The sequence below is a fragment of the Aristolochia californica genome, unplaced genomic scaffold (assembly GCF_029961685.1).
Source record: "Aristolochia californica isolate CCGP_79_NKW_82.1479 unplaced genomic scaffold, dmAriCali1.0.hap1 SCAF_1, whole genome shotgun sequence".
Lineage (NCBI taxonomy): Eukaryota > Viridiplantae > Streptophyta > Magnoliopsida > Piperales > Aristolochiaceae > Aristolochia > Aristolochia californica.
This window is the reverse complement of record NW_027181770.1, coordinates 57,740,979-57,759,649: the sequence shown is the minus strand read 5'-3', so window position 1 is coordinate 57,759,649 and position 18,671 is coordinate 57,740,979. Positions and strand designations below refer to the sequence as shown.

At 36.4% G+C, this 18,671-nt stretch overlaps 2 protein-coding genes across 2 annotated transcripts; one reads left to right on the top strand and one right to left on the bottom strand.

Annotated features, from left to right (window-relative positions):
* Window positions 1–215: 215 nt before the first annotated feature.
* On the bottom strand, window positions 216–6,586 carry LOC137952627 (cytosolic Fe-S cluster assembly factor NBP35-like). Its single transcript, XM_068799698.1, has 4 exons — window positions 6,353–6,586; window positions 1,907–2,015; window positions 1,705–1,806; window positions 216–1,167 (listed from the first exon to the last, which is right to left on the bottom strand). Exons 2-4 carry the CDS (start codon window positions 1,947–1,949, stop codon window positions 260–262), a joined length of 1,053 nt encoding a protein of 350 aa, XP_068655799.1. The 5' UTR covers window positions 1,950–2,015; window positions 6,353–6,586; the 3' UTR covers window positions 216–259.
* A 176-nt stretch (window positions 6,587–6,762) lies between these two features.
* LOC137952606 (sphingosine-1-phosphate lyase) lies at window positions 6,763–18,244 on the top strand. The gene is made up of 15 exons (XM_068799681.1): window positions 6,763–7,138; window positions 7,241–7,286; window positions 12,928–13,079; window positions 13,183–13,242; window positions 13,364–13,588; window positions 13,678–13,819; window positions 14,811–14,861; window positions 14,956–15,047; window positions 16,173–16,299; window positions 16,716–16,731; window positions 17,026–17,133; window positions 17,267–17,321; window positions 17,405–17,551; window positions 17,705–17,783; window positions 17,869–18,244. The coding sequence occupies exons 1-15, from the start codon at window positions 6,951–6,953 to the stop codon at window positions 17,989–17,991; spliced, it is 1,611 nt and encodes a 536-aa protein (XP_068655782.1). The 5' UTR covers window positions 6,763–6,950; the 3' UTR covers window positions 17,992–18,244.
* The last annotated feature ends 427 nt before the right edge of the window (window positions 18,245–18,671 follow it).

Here is an 18,671-nt window from a genome sequence, read left to right as displayed (position 1 = left end):
GTTGCACCGTAACAAGGGAAAAAAGAGCAAGTTCAAGAAAAGCAGCTTCAGTAGAGAAGAAGATGCAACGTCTGGTGCTATTCTTCTTTTAGCTTGTATTGTCTGTACCCCCTCTTCCACCTAACCCTCTTCTCTCTCTTTCAAAGCAGGAGGTATAAGGAATTTTTTCTTTTGTCCATTATTTTGGATTGGGATGCAATAAGCATGATCAGCACTGAACTGATAAATTGTACTTTATGTTCTTTGATAGCAACCAAATCTACTGAAGTTCATGTAGCAAAAGCAATTTATCAACGATTTTCCGAAGAGCAGGTGCACTACTACGACATTTCTGATCTTCAAAGCATGATCGACCTTCATCTGCAGCCTTACAAAGCTGTGGGTCCATTGGTACCTTTCCAAGGAATGGCACCCCCATTTCTATGCACATCTTAAGGGCTCCACCTCCACTACTATCAAAGACTTCAGTACAAGCAATCAAAGGAAGCAACTCTGGTGCTTTATTTTTCAGATATTCCAATGCCCAATCCGTAACATCAGTTTCTTCACCTGTCCCTGTAACCTTCTTGAATTTCATGTCAGCAAGTGACTGAGCTAGGCCACTCATATTCTCCACTACACCCAAGACACGTACACCAACTTTTTTGCAAAAATTGATCTCCTTGCGTACATCTATGAGAGATACCTGCTGTGGAGTGGTAACTATGATCGCCCCATCTATACCTGTAGTCTGGAGGAGCTTCACAATTGAGATATGCTCATCAGAGGTTCCAGGGGGGGAATCCACTATTAAGTAGTCAAGGTCCGACCAGTAAGTTTCTTTCAAGAAACTCTTGATCATTCCTTCCTTGCGAGGTCCTTTCCATATTACAGCATCATCTGGGTTTTCAAGCATGAAACCGATAGACATAACTCCAAGGTTCGAATCAACATAAATTGGTGACCATCCAAGATTGCTTTGGTGGATGGACTGGCCTTCTAGGCCAAGCATTTTCGGAATGCTAGGCCCACAGATGTCAATGTCAAAAAGGCCCACCTGGTGATCCAGAGAGGCCAAGGCATATGAAAGCTGTGTTGCAAATGTGCTCTTCCCAACCCCACCTTTCCCAGATAAAACCAGAATCTTGTGTTTTACAGTGGCCATTCGCTCTGCTACAGTAACCAAATCTGCAAGATAAACCACAGCATTTAAGCATAACAAGCCAAATCATGACTGATATGATTAGCAGAGTCCAGGAATATATTTAGAAACTAATAAGGGAAGGTGGAGCTTCAGGAAAAATAAATAAATAAATAAATTGTTTGCATGGGTTGTTCTGAAAATTAGATTACATCATCCTTAAAAAAACCAAAACAAAAAAAAGATGACAGAGCCAAATATGAAAAAAGGAGCACCTAAAATGTCATATTCATCAGTCATATCTCCTGGGTACAGTACAAAAAAAGACACAGCTTTAGTCCTAAAATCCTTCAGGCTGTTTTGGATTGACTTTGGACAACAACTAATCCACTTTCCATGACTATTTTATGCTGAATCAAACTATTTTTGCTTACCATATCTTTTTGCCTTTACTCCATGAAAGGGGTAAGAACACTCAAATGGTTTTAGAATTAGCAAAGTCACACAAAGAACCATAGGAGTTTTATGGCTTTCAGAGAGAAAATTCAACAAACAGGTAAATAACTACACTCATATCCTCATACCAGGATCAGGTCCTTTGGGAGCTGTTGCACAAATCTCCTGATTTGGGCATCCTGCACAATCCTCAGATTTTCCAGCTGATTCTGATTGAGGGCCTGGGCAATCTGCAAAATAGTAACAAAATAACTCATAACCAATGTGTAAACAGGAATATCACACTGAGAAAGACAATGGCTTTATCAAGATACAAAGCAGAACACATACGCTCGTTGGCATTTTCAGGGATTTCTTGATGGTTATTCTCCATGAGCTTTCTTTTGTTTTAGTAACCTTTTGGCTTTTCGCAAAACACAACCGTGGCACCCAAGTTTCTCTGTAAGTTTTCACAAACAAACTCAGTAATATTAAACAGATTGAAGTAATGAACTAAGCAGAATGAACTCATACTCTTTCTAACTAAAAATTCTGATGAGAAGGTAGTGAATCCAAGAAACTCATAAAAAATCAATTAGTATTAGTTTTATAGGACGTCTTTGAAGGGTCCAATTAGTTCTACTTTCTGCAGAAAACAAGAACTTTCATCCTTTACTGTTCAGAAAATTAGGAGTCATAATTCTACCATAAGCTGCAAGATTACCAATCTGCTATCTTCGATTCTATTAAGGTCATTCTCCATGATCATGTTTACTTTATTTTCTTTCTAACTGTCTCAAGAGGAAATGACTGGAAAACATCTACAAAAATTAGAATTTTTTTGAGAATAGTCTACAAAAAATCATCACCATCGAAATATTTGTCTCTAACCGGATCAAGAGGAAATGATTGGAACATCCAAAATAATTTTTTTTTTTAAATACTCTTCAATAAATCATCACCATCTAAACCAACAAATACTCTATCAATGTAAAGGGGAAACAAAAGATAAACAAATTGAAATCACAAAAATAACAGATACAGGATATTTGCTTCCAAGAACAGTGCAGTGGAGATCATATCTCCTATTATCGAGATCATCCAAAGTTTCCATGCTACCCCAAGAAATTCTACGAAATGCATTTAAGAAGATGAAACAAAGACTACAGTAAACCTTTTCTTCTATCCTCAGATGCCCACATTCACATATTTATTACCTAAGCTTGAACTAAAAAAAGTCAAGACAATGAATCACTGCACAGTCTAAGTCCAACAAAATTTTACCCACCATCACAGAGTTGAAAAAAGATATCAGGAAGATATATTGCTTTGCTCTTTAACAAGAAGCAGAGCAATACCTTTGAGTTTTGTGTTCAATATGTTGATGGAGAAGCAAAAAGATGCTCTATATCTATTACTTACAAAACAAAAGCATAAAACCAAGCCACTTGTAACACACTAAAATAAAACTCTAGGACTAGTAAAGTAGAGTGTTGTAAGCAGTGTTGCAAAAAAGTGTATAAACCAGTACGATAAAAAAGGTTTAACTGGACTAAGACTGGTCATAAATAGATATGTCAATAATAAGCATCAGCAACAAGAGCTTAAATCAAAGAGACAGACCCGAATCATTGGTTGGACAATTGAAAGACTTCAATAAAAATAAGTCATTAATTTTCTCTTGGCACCAAATATAAGAAACAAAGAAATACATACACGTAGTATTAATGGATCATAAAACTTGTTACATTACATACAAAAAATTATAAAAGAATGCAAAATGAGCAAAGAGCAGTCAATGATTGCTATGAAGAAAGTAGAATAAAGGGAAAAAAGAGTGCCAAAATCATGATTGCCAACTAGGAAAGCACGAGTTATTGAATAAAAAAAGAGTCTACTTAGTAGAAGAAGACTATGAGTTCCAATCTTAGCAAAATAAAATATGAATTCAGCATAAATTTTCAAGTTTGGTAAAGAGCAAACAAAAATTGCCAAGGGAAGTAGAGAAAGAGAGTCTTTAAGCATCAAGATTTCAATCCAAGAAGGCCAACAATCAATAAAACTACAACATTAAAAGTTACAGTTACAAGTAGTTCAACTGTTTCCTAGTTTTTATCTATATAATTCCTAACGGAAAAAAAATCAAAATTTCTACAGTAAAAGGAAGGAGGGGATTGCTCAGATAAATATGAGAGATAAACTAGAGAGAAGCTCAAAGGAGAAAAGCTTCACCACAAGCCAAAACTCTAGGGCACGACGAAGGGAAGATTACAAAGGGAGACAGTAGGGAAGAAAAGATAGGGGGCCGATGTATTATAGAAAGAGTTCGAGGGCAGGGCTGTCAATGGGTTGGGTTTACCCAAATCCAAACCCAGATGAAATCAATAAAAACCCCAATGGGTTTCCATTACGAATCCTAGAAGCATATTAGGTTCTTATGGAGAATGATATACCTAATTTATTAATTTAAAATGACACAGACACGATGCTATTGCAAGATGATGATGAGACCAGAAACAATTACTACAAGGAGAAAAGGACAAAACCTAAAGCTATTCTGACAGCAAGATGATAATGATAACGGGCTTAAGACCTGATCTTGAATAAGATAGCCCTGATGACAATCTGGTGGTAGATTGCAACAAGGGAAGCGCCAATGAAGGGCTGTACCCAGAAAATTCACTGCAAAAAATAAAAAATAAAGAGCCTAAACCCTTCTGATATAAGCACATTAAAATGGATATATTGAGGGAGTCTATACATTCGAAATCTGACATGGCCATCCTATGCATGGCGTTCATTCTACACATTTTAAAATGTCATCACCTTCTCACATATAAGAGTAGAACAACCTTGACCACAATGTTAATGAGACCCATTCAGCAACTTCATAGAATTTCTCCTCTTGAAAGCTAGCTTCTCTACTTATTGTTTTCATGAAGATCCACTTCATGGTGGGGAAACAAAGCTTGTGGCAGGTTCTTAAAAAAATAATAAAAAAGAAGAAGAAGAAGAAGAAGAAGAAGCTCATTGGTTTTGGCATTGAAAGAAGCTTAAATGGTATCTCATACAGAGAGACTGAGACCAATGAAGGGAGAGAGGGGAGAGAGAGAGAGATTAAGAGGAAGTCTTCTGTCATCTTTCTCTCTAATGAAATGAGGTTATGGTATAGTCTCAAAACATTTGCTGCTCAAACCGTTACATGTTCTCTCCATGGAAGGCAAGAAGATTTCTTCAAAGAATGACAACTGATGGCTTCAAATCTCTTCCCGTTTAGACTTTCTGAAGAATCCGGAAAGTAAATGCTCACAACAAATTTAAGCACTTGTAAAGTTTAATAAACAATCACTTATCATTGAGAGTAGAGAGAGAGAGAGAGAGAGAGAGAGAGAGAGAGAGAGTGACAGTGTCAATGCGACAACTCTTAACATGGAAAAATTAAAAAAACTAGACCCTAAGCACCCCAAATAAAATTCCTTCGTGGTGATCTGTTTAAAACCATAAGCAGTCCATGCCCCTGAATTACGATTTAACTTCATTAAGTTAAGCAGTATACCAATTCCCCATGTTATTTTGCTCCATCATCACTCCATATAAGGTTCCAAGATCTTCTGCCCAACAACAGAGCAGTAGATAATATAGGATGATGCTAGTTGGCTCTTGCGGCATAAATAAATGAATTTGGAACATCCAGGATTGGTAAAAGAGACTGAAGGTATTCCACTCACCCAGATGGGATGTTTAATATTAATTCTATTATGAGAACTGTTGTCATTACTCAAAAGTATTCTTATTGCAAACAAGCGAAGCTTTTTGTTCTGTCCCCAAAGGTGATAAAACATATTATTTTTTTGCTATTTATTACAGTTCCCACTTAGACTGGAAGCTATTAAAAGCAAAGTAAACCAATACTAGTTGTAATCAACTCAGGGCATCTACTACAACTTCCATCCTTCAACCAGAACCTCAAAACCAAATCAATAGACTTACTGTTCCAAAATAAACAACCTAAGGAAAATTTGTTTCAATAGACACCAGGAACACTGTTTACATAAAGCAGTGAAAGGAATGTCTAAACATTTAAAATCTTCACAAAAAAAGAAAAAAGAAAAAAAAAGTCTACTATTTAACACCAATTTCCATATCAGTGCTATGCTTCAATATAGTTTCGGAGTTGCACCAAAATCCAGAAGAGAACTGAAATGCAAACATCATCTGTAGAAGCTGTACTACCTAAAACAAATGTTCTAATCCTATTAGTAGCAGAAAATTTTCACCAATCAAATAGAATTTCAGAACAGAAAATGAAAAATACAGGTTAATATTGGAACCAGATAGTGCTTTGGACATGTCGAGAAAATACCATCAAAAGATGAATACAAGAAAAAATTTGGTAGACCTCGGTTAGGAGATTTCTGCACTTCAGAATTGCTTAGGCATGTTTAGTCAGGCCACTGAAACTATGGGTTTAGGGTTCAGTGGAGATGGCAGCTTCCTAAAACTTAACAGTGATTAACACTCTATCTTCGTCTCTTGGTAGTTTGTTGCGGTTAAAATATCAAAATAAGTGGCCTGATAATAATTAATTTGATACACGTGATCCATACAATCAGGGGATTCTCCCAAACAAAACCTATTTTATAAGCAAAGTCATTGAACAGAGCATATTGCACAGGTAACAACTTTCCAATATTCTTTTAGATAGTAATGTTTTACGCGAATCAGAAACTATAGGATAAATAGTTAAACATAATGTTTTACTCAAAACAAAAATCAAGAGAAAATCCCAAAGTCGACCTCTTCGAACAAGTTGTATTGCAAAGCGGCAAGTGAGAAGAGTAACAGGATTTTAGGGCAGAGGGGCCGAGCAGAGCTTCCGAGTTTTCGCTTAGAAAACTTAGAGCCGAAGCGAAAAGCGGGTTAAGATCTGAGGTCGCAGAAAAGAAAAGAATGCATCTGTCTTGTCCAGAGAAAAGTAAATAACGGCGGCGCTGACGGAATTCGCGGGCCTGCAGCCCAGCCCGTGATATAAAACTCTGATCGGATCGGCTGTGTAATAAAAACACGGTTCGGATCGGCCGATTAAATCGGGTTAAACCGTATAGCTTTTTTAAGATGAACGGTGTGGATCTAATGATGGATATATAGGTTGCAGATGTACGGAAATAAATCCAGAAACAGATCCGTTGAATTATGGTAGAAATCAGGTTCTTCCACTGCTTCGAACATGTCACAATAGACGAAAGCAGCACGCAACTGGTCAACGAAGCCGAAAAGTGCTCCACGCAAAGGCGCGGCAACTGGCAGAAACTGATCTCTTCTCCCTCCGCATTTCTCCAATTTCTTTTTTCGTCTTCACAGAGAAAATAGATTGAAAAGGAAAAGAATCTCCGCCATGGACGAATCTTTGCTTCGTATTCGAGCTTCTGCAAATTCGTTTCTCTCGCAATACGAACCTGTGGTGCTTGTCTCGTCTCCTCTCATCGCTCTATTTGTTGCTTGGGTTATCCATTTGCTGTTCTTTTTCGTTCATGAACATGGACTTAAAGCCGCTCTCCTCGGGTTGGTTATGGACTCGGTAAAGTATGTCTACTTTCTTCTTTTCTTGTTTTCTCGCATCCTTTGAGAGGTTATTGGTCTGGACGTTGGTCCGTTGTTTGATTTGTGATTTATTGACTGGGACAGGTTGATTCCCGGAGTGAAAGGTTATATCGATGCTGAGAAAAAGAAGGTGAAATTTTGATGTTTTCGATGAACGTTTTCTGGTCTATGAGTTTTTTATATTTATTAATCGTCTGTCATGGTTAATACAGAATTACGGTAACAATATTTTATCTTACCAGAAGGGATGGAAAGTTTAGCGGTAACTAGAAGAAGACTAGAAACCAGAAAACTGCTAGCTGCGATTATCTATTACTGCGTTACATCTTATTGCATGTAGTGGCAAAGTGACGAAGTTTAGCTAGCGGCAAATTAGCTTCTATGACCTGCTTAAATGAGGAACCTGGACCGATTGTTTGCATGTCCTAAGTTTCCTCTTTGAACGTGGTTTTTTCTTATATGTTAATGTTAGAAAATCTAGAGGATTAGTTTCGTCTTTTTCAAATCAGCTGTTGTTTCTGAAGTTTATTTTATCTTGTTCTACATATTTAATTATGTCTCTAGATTTAGTTTCATGTAATTTGATTATATACATTGGGAGATATAAGGTTTTAAGTAATTTTAAGTGCATAGGGGCAATTATGTAATTTTGTCTTTATCACTTAATAAAAGGAATGAGGAACTAGAGTCAATTGAAAACTCTCTCTTCTCAAATCTTCTTCTTTCTTCTCTCCTTCAATTCTTCTCTCTACTCTCTTATTTTCCTTTTGACATGGTATTAGTGCAGTGAATCCTACTTTGAGAGTCTCTATTCTTAGTTGTTTTACTCCATTGAAGACTACGACATCTTAGAAGAAGGTTCCTCGAGGTTCGTTACCTACTGTTTTAACAAAAATCATCTCTTTCTTCTCTTTTTTTTTTTGCCCAAACCTTAGAGTTGTTGGTCACTACTGCATTTAGTGTAGTTATTGATGAGATAGAGTCCTAGAAGGACTTCTTGTTTGGGGAAAATTTCCCTCTGCCTGGTGCACAACCCAATACTGGGTTCCTTTGACTACGTCATCCTCCTAGAAGTTGATATCAGCCGTATTTAGTGTTGGTGTTTTTGAGTGTACAATCACTCTCTATCAGTGGCAATTTGATCAATTTGGGTTTGAGCACAAATTACATAAAACCCTAAAACCCTAATTTTTTGTGAAGTGGGGTCAACACCTTCCCTGCGCACCTACTTTGTTGTCTGAAGTTGTAATTGCTTAATTGTGACTATTTTATGATACTTATGAATGTAGAGAATTGTGAAGGAAAAGATACCATTATGATAACATCGAAAAAAATTGAAGCAGTAGAACTATCTTAGTTGGTGTAAATCAGTACAAATGTATTTAAAGGCAAAACAAAAGTCGAAGCATATCAGGGATGACCCTCCTGTGCCTATAAATGATGATTGAGTGGTAGAAGACTATCAGGTTATGACATGGATTGCAAATAGTGTTGATTCCAAATTTAGGAATCAAATTATGAATTGTGAGATTGCAAAAGAGATGTGGAGGTCCCTGAAATTCTTGTATGCACAAGAGAGCAATCTATTTTGAGTGTATGGGTTATATATTAATTTCTTTAGTCTCAAGAGAGGTAACACAGCTATTACAGAGTATTACAATGAATTTCTATGGGTGTGGTAGGGGATAAATGTATATCATCCGTTTAGTACTGATGAACGAGAATTAAGAAAACAACAAAGCTAGTTGTTGGTTGTTAAATTGTTTGATGGCATGAGTTCAAAATTTGATGGAGTGAAGGAACGATTACTTTTTTTAGATGATGTACCTATCTTGTCTACTACATTCAACAGAATCATGCGTGTTGAAACTACTGTTGTACTTAGAGGTGGTAAAGGAGTTAAGATGGTTCATGCTTTTGTACTTAATACTTCTAGTTTCACAGAATCTTCTAGAGGTCATAGCAGCATCAATAGAGGCAAAGGTAGAGATGGAACTGACGATGTCGAGGCCGAGGTGATGGTAAATATGAGAGGAAAAGTAATCATTGTTGTAGATCAAACCACTTCTCAAAAAAGTGCTGGATCAAGTTTGGTAAGCCAGCATGGGCAAACTCGACAATTCAGGAGAACAATTTAACTCCTATTAAGGTGGTAAGCAAGATTATATGAGGATCATTTAATGAAATGCACCAACTACTACAACAACAATAACTAGTACAACGTATGGCTCAGTTGTCAACTGCCTCTTCCTCGGCATTTATGGCTCAGACTTCCGTTCCTACAGTCACTCTGGCTAGTTCAGGTATGTCTGCTTTTTATGTGCTTTCTTCATCCACTTGGGTTCTTGACTTAGGAGCTATTACCCATGTTAGATATGCCATCTTTATTTTAAGATTTAAAAGAAGCCTCTGATATTAAGCATGTTACTTGGTTGATGGTTCTGTTTCATCGGTTCAAGGGGTCAGTACAGTAGCCCCAACATCATTCATGTCTCCTTAGTCTGTGTCAAGTTTCTTCTTAGACTATTGTCGGTTAGTTAGTTGACAAAGTCGATGAATTGTTCGTTAAATTTTTATCCTACCCACTGATTTTTCAGGATTCATGACAAGGAAGGATGATTGGTTCCACACGTAAGAGAGGTAGATTGTATTATTTGGAGAGCCACTCAATAGATAATATACTACATGTTTTACACTCTGCAATCTCACCTCTACAGTGGCATTTATAGTTAGGTCATCCCTCTCTTGTAAAATTGGTTAACTTTTTCCTGCATTTCCTTCCAGTCTTTCAGTGTGAATCGTGCCAACTGGGCAAGCATCATCGGATAACATTTCCTGTATGTCATAATAAGAGCGGTCATTTGTTTTACATTGCTCATTCTGATGTTTGGGGTCCTTGTCCTGTAACTATTTTGTTTGATATTTTTTGTCAAGATCATGGGATTATTCATCAGTCATCCTGTGTGTTTACTCCACAACAAAATGGAGTAGTTGAGTGTAAAAATCATCATTTGTTGGAAGAGGCATGCACTATATTATTTCATATGAATGTACCTAAGTTGTATTTGGGTGATGCAGTGCTTACTGCATGTTTTCTCATAAACAAGATTCGGCTCTTGGGGATAAAATACCCATAAAGTTGTTAATGCCTTCAGTTCCATTATTTCCATTATCTCACGTGTATTTGGGTGCATATGTTTTGCACATGTTTGGTTCATATGGAGATAAACTGTCTTCTCGTGCAGTAAAGTGTATTTTCCTAGGATATTCTCGTACACAGAAGGATACTAATGCTTTTGTCCTTCTACAAAGAAAATATTTGTATCTGTAGATGTGACATTTTTTGAGGATACTCCCTTATTTGCGTCATCGACTATGGATATGTTTCATTCTCTTACTATAGGTCTAGAGGTAGTTGTTCCTACACCTATAGAGGATGTTTTAGGACCTTCACCTGGTGTTACTGTTGAGAAACCGTTGCAGGTATATAAGACGGGTGACTCCACCTCAGACTACAGTTTCCTCTCTCACATTGGATCAAGAAACCACTTCGTCCACAGATCCTAAGGTAAGTGATTACATCTTCTTATCGCTCTTTGGAAGGGTGTAAGAAAAGGTACTTGTTATCCGTTGCTTAACTTTGTTTCCTTTGATTCATTGTTTTGACTAATACAAATTGTTTGCTTTTGCCATTGTCTTCTTTCACTATTCCTTCTTTAGTGCAAGCTGCTATCTCCTCTCCTCATTGGAAGCATGCCATGGATGTTGTTGTGGAAGCACTATTGGATAGATGGACATGGCAATTGTACGATATACCCCCAAGTGCTACAGTTGTTGGATGTAGATGGGCATAATCGGTGAAATATAAGGCAGATAGATCATCGAGAGATGCAAGGTTAGATTGGTTGCCAAAGGCTACATACAAACCTATGGAGTTGATGTCTTTGAGACATTCTCCCCAGTTGCCAAATTGTCATCTGTCTTGATTTTGGTTTCTATAACTTTGAACTAGGGGTGGTCATTGAGTCAACTTGATATTAAAAATGCTTCCTTGTATAGTGACTTGGAAGAGGAAGTTATATGGAGCAACTTCCTAGGTATGTTGTTCAGGGGGAGATTAATAAAGTTGGCAGGCTCAAGAAAGCTATATATGGTCTCAAAAAAACCCATGTGCATGGTTTGAGAAATTCAGCCAAGTTGTCTTGTCCATTTGATTTCTCCAAGAATCACTATGATCATTCACTTTTTGTCATGAAGTGGTCCTCGAGTATTGTGGCCTTGTTAGTATATGTAGATGATATCATATTGTCTGGCAGTAATGTGATAGGTATTGAGGAAGTAAAAACACATCTAGCAAAACATTTTCAGACTAAAGACCTTAGTTCGTTGAAATATTTTATGGGTATTGAAGTAGCTAGAAGCAAGACAGGTCTTGTACTGATACATAGGAAGTATGTCATAGATATGTTGCGAGAGTATGGGTTACTGGGTGCCAAGCCAGTTGAAACTCCAATAGAAGTTGAACATGATCTTCATGATGATCAGAGTGTTGAACTCAATGATAAGACAATGTATCGTCGACTAGTTGGCAAACTCATATATGTTACTGTTACTCGTCTTGCATATCCTTTTTTGTCAGTGTAGTTAGTCAATTCATAGAATGCCCATGCAAAATTTATTTGGAGTTTGCACAAAGAATCTTGAGAAGTTTGAAAAGGGTCACCTAGAAAAAGGTCTCTTTTTTAAGCCTCATGATCACCTGAAGATAGAAGTTTTTTTAGATGCAGACTATACGGGTTTGAAACTGGATAGAAAGTCTACCATAGGTTATTGTGTATTTTTGGAAGGCAATTTGATAAGATGGAAAAACAAGAAACAAAATATTGTAGTTCGATCCAGTGCTGAGGTTGAGTATTGACCAATGGCTCATACTGTCAGTGAACTAATGTGGGTAAGATCTATGGTAAGAGAATTGGATCTACACTAGGATGAACCTATGGCTATATATTGTGATAATCAAACAACTATATTCCTTGCGGAGAATCCAGTTTTCCATGAGAGAGTTAAGTATATTGAGGTGGATTGTTATTTTATTCGAGATGTAATGAGGAAAAAGATCATCACTCCCTATATTGGATCTGTCGATCAAATTGGAGATGTGTTTACTAAACCTTAGGGTAAATGCGAGTTTGTGATATTTTGTTACGAGTTGGGCCTTATGGACATATATGCTCCAACTTGGGGGGGGGGGGGGGGGGGTTAGAACTTCTATTGAAGGGTACTTTTGTCTTTGAACATCAGCTATTGTTTCTGAAGTTTATATTATCTTGTTCTACATGTTTAATTATGTCTTTAATTTTATGTAATTTGATAATGTTTATTGGGAGATATAAGATTTTAAGTGATTTTAAGTATATAGGGGCAATTATGTACCAATGGCCGTTTGGTCTAGTGGTATTCTTCTTACATTAGGTGCATCAGGTCGTGAGTTCGAATCGTGTCACACCCCTATCTCAAAAAAAAAAAGGAGGGGGGGGGGGGGGGGGGGGCAATTATGTAATTTTGTCTTTTTTTTCACTTAATAAGGAATGAGGCAGCGACAGTCAACCTCCCATGTGTAACTAAGAACAGTTTTTGTGTATTAAAAATTACATTATTTAGTGAGTATTAAAAAATTAAAGCTTGTTTTTGCTTATATTTTCTTTCTCTCTCTCTCTTTTTGCTTCTGCTTAATATCCAGTATGGTTGCATTTGTGTACATGTTCCCTCAGGTTGTGGAGCAGTTACAGTCTGGCAGCAAATCTAAAAGAGATAACTGGCAAAGTGAGTTGCCAAAGGTTGGTCTTGGAGGAGGAGTTCGAGAAATGTTGGAAAATGAGAAAATGAAAGATACTGATTGGCAGGGAAAATGCTCTGGTACAGTGTATGTCAACTATTTTCTTCATGAACTATCAACCTGATCGAGTACGCATATTGTTTTTATTGGAGTTACCATTTGGATTAAAGCAATTTATCATTTTGTCCAGATACATTGGTGGGAAGCAGTCTGAGGGACACTTTTCTTTGACAAATGAGGCATATTCAATGTCAGTAATACATGGTACACTTATAGTGTATTGCTTTGAGTTGAATATTCCAGTGTAATAGTGCAGACTTCACAATTTAATTTCTATTAGATTATCACCAACTATGTATCACATGTTACAGGTTTTCACATACCAATCCACTGCATTTAGATGTTTTTCAAAGTGTTGTAAGATTTGAAGGAGAAGTGGTTGCTATGACAGCCGCCCTTCTTGGGAGCAAAGAGAAGGGCTCTGGGGGCCAAATTTGTGGGAACATGACATCAGGAGGAACTGAAAGTATATTATTAGCTGTTAAATCATCACGAGATTATATGAGAATGAGGAAGGGGATAACAAAACCAGAAATGTATGTCCAGTCTCTGCCTCCCAACTCTTATTGTGATGAATTTTATCATGAGGATATCATTTCTTTTTCTTTTCTTTTTTTATTCGCAGGATAATACCAGAATCTGCTCACTCAGCATATGACAAGGCTGCCCAATATTTTAATATCAAGCTGTGGCGGGTCCATGTAAATAAAGAATATCGAGCAGATGTGAGAGGGATTAAACGATTTATCAACAGGAATACAATTATGGTATGGAATTGATTTCCTTAAATATCTACCTTTTTCTTTCTTACCTGAACTTATCAAGTTTGATTAGGTCTATAAAAATTTTAGTTAAATAAAGATTTTTTTTTTCAATATGGTCATTATTTGATTGGTAGTTTCTAATTCTGTGTGCTTTAATTTTTTTTTTTTTTTAGTGTTGGATATTCAGGACCTTAAGAAGGTCTCCATTTTTGTTAGGTCTTCTGATCTTGAAGAAGTCTTCTCATGGTCCAGTATCTCATTCTGAGAAATTTTTTGTTCCTAATAAAAGCGCAAGTTTATTTTGGAAAGAAATAGAGTCACAAGTTCTATGAGGCCAGAATGTGATAAACTAGTTCTATCTCCACATGGAGTCTGTTCTTCTGCATTTTGATTGTATCAGTGGGTGGCTCTATCTCTACTTTCTCATTACTGGGAGATGTTGTTTATACCTGTTCAGATATATAGAGAAGGCTCTGAAAGCATGTGGCATCCATTATTTGCACTATTTGTTTAAACGTTATCAGAAGAATATTTTGATGACTTGTCTTAAGTGGGTTTGGTGATGAGGTGATTGGAGATGTTGTGCTTTTGATCGGTATATTTATAGATAATATATTTACAAAAGAGTCCAAATCCTGAAGTTTCATTAGATGAAAACCTAGTTACTTCTGATATTGTTGCCTTTTATTGGGATTAGTTATTACTATGATTTTGTTTCTTTTCTGTCCTTCTCCCCCACTTGGTTTTGTGGTATATCTTGCTGCACTGAAACTAAGTGAAAGGAAATTTTGTGAATACCTAAACTCCCCTTTTATTTATTATTTATTTGAAGAACTTCAATCACAATAACTTGAGATTGATTTGCATTATTTAGTGTGTATATGTTTTGGTATATTTTTTGAAAAGGATGATTTAGTATATTTAGTTTCAGCATTTTATTGTCGGTATATAAATTCTGTTTGCACTAAACTGACTTGAAGTTTATCCTTCTCAGATTGTTGGATCTGCTCCAGGGTTTCCTCACGGTATTGTTGATCCTATTGAAGTATGTGCTGTTACACTCAGATGCTTTTTCAAATTCTCTGGTTCAGTTATCAGGAAATCTGACATGTTTTCTTTCTTAATTCTATTGCATGCAGGAGCTTGGTGAGTTGGCATCTATATATGGAATTTGTTTCCATGTGGACCTCTGCCTCGGGGGATTTGTTTTACCTTTTGCTCGTAAGCTCGGGTATGCCATGGAATTCATTTGCCATTTTCCTTTTATCTTCTCTTACATATCTCTTCACACATGAAATTAAAAGGATCTGGTTGAGCTATGACATAGAGAAAATTAGTGGGAAATTGAGCTGTGGTTGATACTAGGCATGAAATTTTTTATAGCAGTAGTATGGACGTAATATGGCAAGTGTGCTGTATTCTGTAAAAACCTTGCAACATTACTGATTGGTATTAATGTGTAGTTGAGCTATCTGTTGAGTGCTTATAGTTGACCCTGCTGCTTGCTGTGGTTGTAGTTGGGAGTGCCCCATTCATGCAGCAAGTGGGATTAAAACAACACACATGGTTTAAAAATGAGTTAATGACTGATAATTGGATATAAACAAATTTCACAATGATTTAGGTACTTAGGCTTCAACTTGATTAACCCAAATCATTGACGACTCTACACTTTATTGCTTATTGGGCTGGATTTGGAACCCCCTAAGTTATTGGATAGAATCCAAAGCCAACCTGTTATGTGATGCCTAGCTGTTAAGGCTCTTACTGGGTACCTCTTATGAAAGGTGTTGGTTTTGGGTTTTGCAAATGGATCTGCTTTCCATCCACTGACAGCCTAAGAAGGATGACAAACCTGTTTAGTTTTTGCAGTGCAAAAATAACTGCGCCAGAATTGAAGAAAGTCCGTTGCTATAGTTGACTGATCCAGACTTCACAATATTGGAGTCTGTCCGGCCATATAGAAAGATAACTGTCATGATGTTTATCCTAAAGACAAGTATGCCAGGGAGATCCGTGTCTCCAGGTCATTCCACCTTGTTGGAGCGAATCCAATAACTTTTGGGCCAGAACATAACATACCAATGGGCTGTGAATTTGGTTTAGAAATCTGTTATACTGTTTTTCTTTTTCTTTGGGTTAGTGAAAGATATGATATTCTTCAAATATTAATTGATTTTGCATGAGTATGCATCTTTTTCTTTACTATAAGCTTATGTTGCATATTATTTTGTTTGTACTTGTTGCTTACATGTGGCAATTTGTCAATTATTTTGTTTGTACTTGTTGCTTTCATGTAGCAATTATATTTTTATCAATAATTAGCTGTTATTTACTAACTCTGGCTCACTAATAGGTATCCAGTTCCACCTTTTGATTTTTCTGTTCAAGGAGTTACATCTATATCAGTAGATGTGCATAAGTATGGGTTAGCTCCGAAGGGTACAAGTGTTGTGCTATACAGGAACCATGAAATTAGAAAGGTGAATTACAACAAATCTTACTAATTAACAAAATTATCTGTGAGCAGCATCTTCATGCTTTATATGACACTTTAGTATTGAAAATTTTAGCTGTTTTAAAGTTGTGTTGATGGATTTAATTTTTGGTGTATCTCACTGTTGTGGTGGAACTGACAACTTATCCTATCGCTTCTTCAAGTGTCTAAAGTGTGTCTGTGAAATAACTTCGGGAATACTGTGCTGATTGACTGTGAAACTACATGAATTTCTGGATATTTGTTGCCTTCTGTGTATATTATAAAACATGAAATATTTCAATATTTAATTGTATTGACTGGGATTCTGTTTCTACTCTACTAGACAGTGTGACAATTTGCTAATTGATTCCTTTTTGTTTTCTGCTGGATAATTTTGGCTTCATGCTTCTGGTGGAACAGCATCAATTTGTTGCGGGTAAGTTCATTTTTTGAATCTTTTCTCATTATGAACTAGTTTGTTGGTGATGCTAGAGTTTAAAATCTATCTGGAAAAAGAAGAGGATAGATTTCAGTAAATCTCATGTTCATTTTTAGTGCTTGAGTATTACGTTTTCTTATTTAGCATTTTCACTATTTTACTCTAATGAATTTTAGAATGTATTTAATTTAAATTCCAAGGCTTTTGGTGAAAAAAAATGAAGTGAAGGGTATGTTATTTACTTTTACAAGAATTGTGAATTATCCGCATTTCTTCTTTTATTTTGTGCAGTGACCGAATGGTCAGGTGGGCTTTATGTCTCTCCAACAATCGCTGGAAGTAGGCCTGGTGGACTGATTGCTGGGGCGTGGGCTTCCATGATGTCTCTTGGCCAACAAGGTGATGAAACACTAAACAGTCTGAAAGAAAATAAGATTTGAGCTTGTTTGAGGTTCTTAGACTATGGACTTAGATAGTTTGTTTCTTATTTTGTTTTTAATGGAATGTCAGGCTAACCGATGGCTTTTTGCAGGATATTTGGAGCATACTAGAGATATTATGGAAGCTTCAAAGGGAATACAGAAAGGGTAAACGATTTATTTGAGTGAGAATTTTATCAGATCGAAATTTGCAGGGTTCTTCGTGTCCTGATGATTATTTCTGATTTCAGGATAAAGGAGATTCCAGAGTTATTTATCATAGGGAGGCCTGACATGACGATTATAGCCTTCGGATCAAATGAAATTGATATATTTGAAGTCAATGATATGATGTCTTTAAAGGGTTGGCACTTGAATGCTTTGCAAAGGCCAAACAGGTAGCCTACACAACTATGTCAATGTCTTGGAATTCTATGCCCCTTTGTAGCTTTGCTTCTCATCATTCAAAAAGAAAAATTCTTTGCTAACCAATTATTTTGTACAAGGAGAAATTTAATCTTTGTTCTGTTTCCTGTGTGTCTATTATCCAGTATTCATATATGTGTCACCCTTCAGCATGTTATGATTGTTGAAGACTTCCTGCGAGATTTGAAGGAATCTGTGATAGCAGTAAGCCTCATCTCAGTTGCTACGTGTATCTGATAAATATGAAATTCAAAACATAAGGGTGATGTTTGTCTGTTCCTTTATTCAGGTAAAGGCAAATCCAGGTCCCGTCAAGGGAGGGCTTGCTCCTATCTATGGTGCTGCAGGAAGAATGCCTGATAGAGGTATGATCAAGGACTTGCTGGTAGATTATATTGATGGCACATGTTAGTATCAATTAAAACTGGTGGTGATCTGGTTTTCCTTCCAGCTACTATTGATTTATAGTGTCTATCATTCATATTACTGAATGTGGAACCAATAAATATTGGTATAGAGCTTTTTATTCATTCATGTTCTGCTTTGAGCTGATTTATAGTGAACACATCCGAAAGAACCTGTTATGGACCCCAGGTGCTGATTTATATTGCATCCAGCAGATAGAGCACATAATATATTGCTTAATGACAAAATCGTATTTACTATTGATGCTCAATAAAACAAATATACACATCACACAATCAAAGTGCTATTAACTAAATAGTAAATGCTAACTAAATTATATCATTTCATTATGTAACTTTCATAAGTGTAAGGTGAAAAGTTGGTTCAAAATAATTTATACATTGAATGTTTTTCTCATCATCTAATCCAATTTAGTCAATTTACCCATTGATGTTTAAGAAGCACATTTTCTTATCCCAGATAATAGATGGAAATATTTTCAATCTTTATAATAGAGGGGCCTTTACATAAATACAAATAAAAAAAAATGAGGAGAGAAGAGAGGAACTCTAACCCTGGGAGAGATGAGAGAAGAATTGGTAAAAGGGTGTCTTTTAATATTTTCCTAGTTGGTGTTTGTAATTCCACTTTTCAAATAATTTTAGTAAAAAAATTTATGTGCTTGAA